At 68.0% G+C, this 2,816-nt stretch overlaps 1 protein-coding gene across 1 annotated transcript in view; it reads right to left on the reverse strand.

Moving 5' to 3' along the window:
• Positions 1–881: 881 nt before the first annotated feature.
• CANT1 (calcium activated nucleotidase 1) overlaps positions 882–2,816 on the reverse strand; it is a 2,256-nt gene continuing 321 nt past the window's right edge. Inside the window, exons 2-4 of the mRNA XM_019515431.1 lie at positions 2,209–2,816; positions 1,815–2,018; positions 882–1,430 (exon numbers count right to left, since the gene is read on the reverse strand). Coding sequence (XP_019370976.1) covers positions 1,060–1,430; positions 1,815–2,018; positions 2,209–2,816 — 1,183 coding nt within the window. The 3' untranslated portion in view covers positions 882–1,059. The remainder of the gene's footprint in view (positions 1,431–1,814; positions 2,019–2,208) is intronic.

A 2,816-nucleotide genomic window follows, 5' to 3' on the forward strand; every position in this document is an offset into this window, starting at 1 on the left:
CCTGCATGGGCACCCGAGGGGAGTTGCTCAGCCCCTCGCCTACACCTGGGGTCTCCCAGCTCCTGGCAGGGGGCTCCAGGGGGGTGCGGGACAGTCCACGTAGCCTGTCAAGCCCCCAGCAGCGAGACGAGAGCCACAGCCATGCACCAGTGCGCCACGGCCCACAGGGACAGTCCAGGGCGCCCGTTACCCAGAAGCATGGCCCCGGGGCTTCAGTCCCAGGCCCAGAGCCTGCCTTGTCCCTGTCCCTTGCCGACGGGGGCAGCGAGCTTGCAGCATCTCGAGTGGGTGCAGCTCTGGTGCGGCGGCGTGGCAGGCGCAGGAAGAAAGGATGAAGGATCCCAGCAGCCAAAGGCAAATGCTACCCCCGTTCCTTGTGGGGCCCAGGCTGGGATCCAGCTGGGACAGGAGCCAGGCCGGCCAAGTCACGGCTGGCCCAGGGTGGTCTCTGGCAGAGCGATTAGGGAGAGCCCTCGCCTCCCCCGCCAGGAGGGCTGCCCACACGTGGCGGGGCAGGGGCAGGGGAGGAGCTGCCCTGGAGGGATGCTCCCATCCAAGCCGGGCAGGCACTCGAAGCTCACGCCAGCCTGCCTTCACCTACTGGCATGGCAGCTCAGGACTGCTTCCCCACCCTGTGGGCCACGGCGAGCAGGGGCCTCCGGGGCACTCGCCCTCCAGAGCTTGGGGCTTGGAGCCAGAGGTAGCGCAGCCAGGCAGGAAAGGGGATGCCCCCCCCCCCACGCTGCCCTGCTCCGGGCTTCCCCGGGGGGCCACGAGAGGCCCCCAAACCTCCTCCACGGAGCAGCGCAGCACGTGGCAGTCTGCAGTGCCCGTCCCTCGCCACCAGGCGTCAGCGCTGAGACACACGCGAGCCACACGACTGCAGCCAGGCTCTTTTACCCGATGTGCCAACCTGTGCCAGGCGGCGCCCGGGTCCAGCCTGGGGCCACCGGCCAGCCGCATGCCGGGAGCTGGTCCGGCGCCTCTCCAGTGGCTTAGACCTGCTGAGCCCAAGAGCAGAGCTCCGGCCCCAGCCCCATGTCCCGTTGCAAGTCCCTGCTATATAAACTCGATGCCCTCGTATTTCACGTCCCCAATGTGAGTCTCGGGCAGGAGCAGGCGCCCGTCCAGCGTGAAGGCCAGGATGTAGGTGGCCACCTTGCCCTGGTCCTCCTCTGACTTGAGGGCCACGATGATCTGGTCGTCGGTGTCGGGGATGAACTTGAAGGCGGAGAAGCCATGGGTGGGCACCACATCGCCGATGTGTCGCAGGGCCACGTCCCCGAAGTCCTGCGTGGCGCTGAGCAGCAAGTTGGTGCCGCGGTGCTCGTCCTCCTTCTCGTCGTAGTGCTCGTGGCTGGCTCGGCGTGGCAGGAAGAACCAGCGCTGCAGCGTGTCGCTCCAAGAGGCTGACTCGTGGATCAGGTAGCCTGGGGAGGGGCAGAGCCACATCACCTACCACAGCCGGGAGGGGAGGCCGGGCACAGGACTGGGTGTCAGGAGTGGCCCATGGGCCACCGTCTGCCCCTGCCACGCACAATGGGGCATTGGCAGGTCTGGATGGCCAGCCCCGACTGTCACAGAGCACACCACGGCTCTCCTGCTCCATGCCCGCAGGCTCGTGCACCCGCTCCATGCTGCCCAGCCCTGGAGCAGCAGAGCGAGGCCTCTTGTCCCGACCCACGGGCTCCACTCGTGCTCCACGAGCCCCTGCAGCTTGGAAGCACTGCCCCGCACGAGGGCATGTGGACTCAATGCCATGGTGCACCCCACCCCTCCCTGCCAGCGCCCGGGGCAGTTGTGCCCCCTCTCACCTGGAGGCCTGATGCCCACGGCTGCCCGCAGTGCATTGTAGTTGGAGACCCAGTTCTCGTGGTCCACGTCCCCCTTGTAGCCAACCACCTTCACCCACTCGGGGTTCTCGTTCACCACCTCCCCAGTGGTTGTGGTCCACTCCTTGCCCAGGCCGCCCACGTACAGGTGCTCGTCTTTCACTGCCAGCCACTCCGCCTTGAAGCCTGCCAGACACAGACTCAGGGTTGGTGTCAGCCTGCACTGGGCATCCCAGGGGCCCGTGACCACCGATCTCTCCATGGAGCCCACAGCTGAGCAGGCATCCCCAGCTGCCCCCCACCCCAGGCTCCCCCAGCCCTCCCGCCCAAGGGCAAGGCCAGGAGACGAGGGGTCCTAGTGCCAGAGTGGGCTCACCTTTGCCCACAGTGCCGTCCCCGTCCGAGAGGATCACCCAGGGCACCACCTTGGTGCCCTCGACCTGGTAGACCACGCCAGTGCGGTCGTCCACGGCATACAGCTTGCCATTAAAGACGACCAGGTCGGAGAGCTCCATGCCGCGGCCCTTCTCAGCCAGGTGCGACTCCAGCACACAGTCCTCGGTGTCCCACTCCACGGCCACGCGGTCCCCACTGGCTGACAGCACCAGGTAACCCTTCTTCAGGTAGCTGAACCAGGTGTGGTCCCGCGTGCCCCGCGACTGCGTGTCCAGGTCAGCGATGATGCCGACGCGATAGCGCACGCCCTCGGTGTTGCGCTGCGGCGGGGACAGCGGGTAGGTGTCGTTGTAGATGCCCCCTGAGGCCCGCGCGCCACCCCGCCAGCCACGCGTGCCGCCAGGGGCCAGCCGGGCCGCAGGGGGCCGGTGCAGGCACAGCAGCAGCAGCACCAGGCCCACGCCGGCTGAGGACAGCACGATGGCACGCCAGCGCGGGCGGAACCGTGGGTCGGCGCCCTTGGTCATGGAGGCGAGGACAGGGAGGCCTCCCACGCTGATGCGCAGTGGGCTCATGGGCTCACTCCAT

This window comes from Gavialis gangeticus, unplaced genomic scaffold (assembly GCF_001723915.1).
Source record: "Gavialis gangeticus isolate Ggan-Ray unplaced genomic scaffold, GavGan_comp1, whole genome shotgun sequence".
Classification (NCBI taxonomy): Eukaryota; Metazoa; Chordata; order Crocodylia; family Gavialidae; genus Gavialis; species Gavialis gangeticus.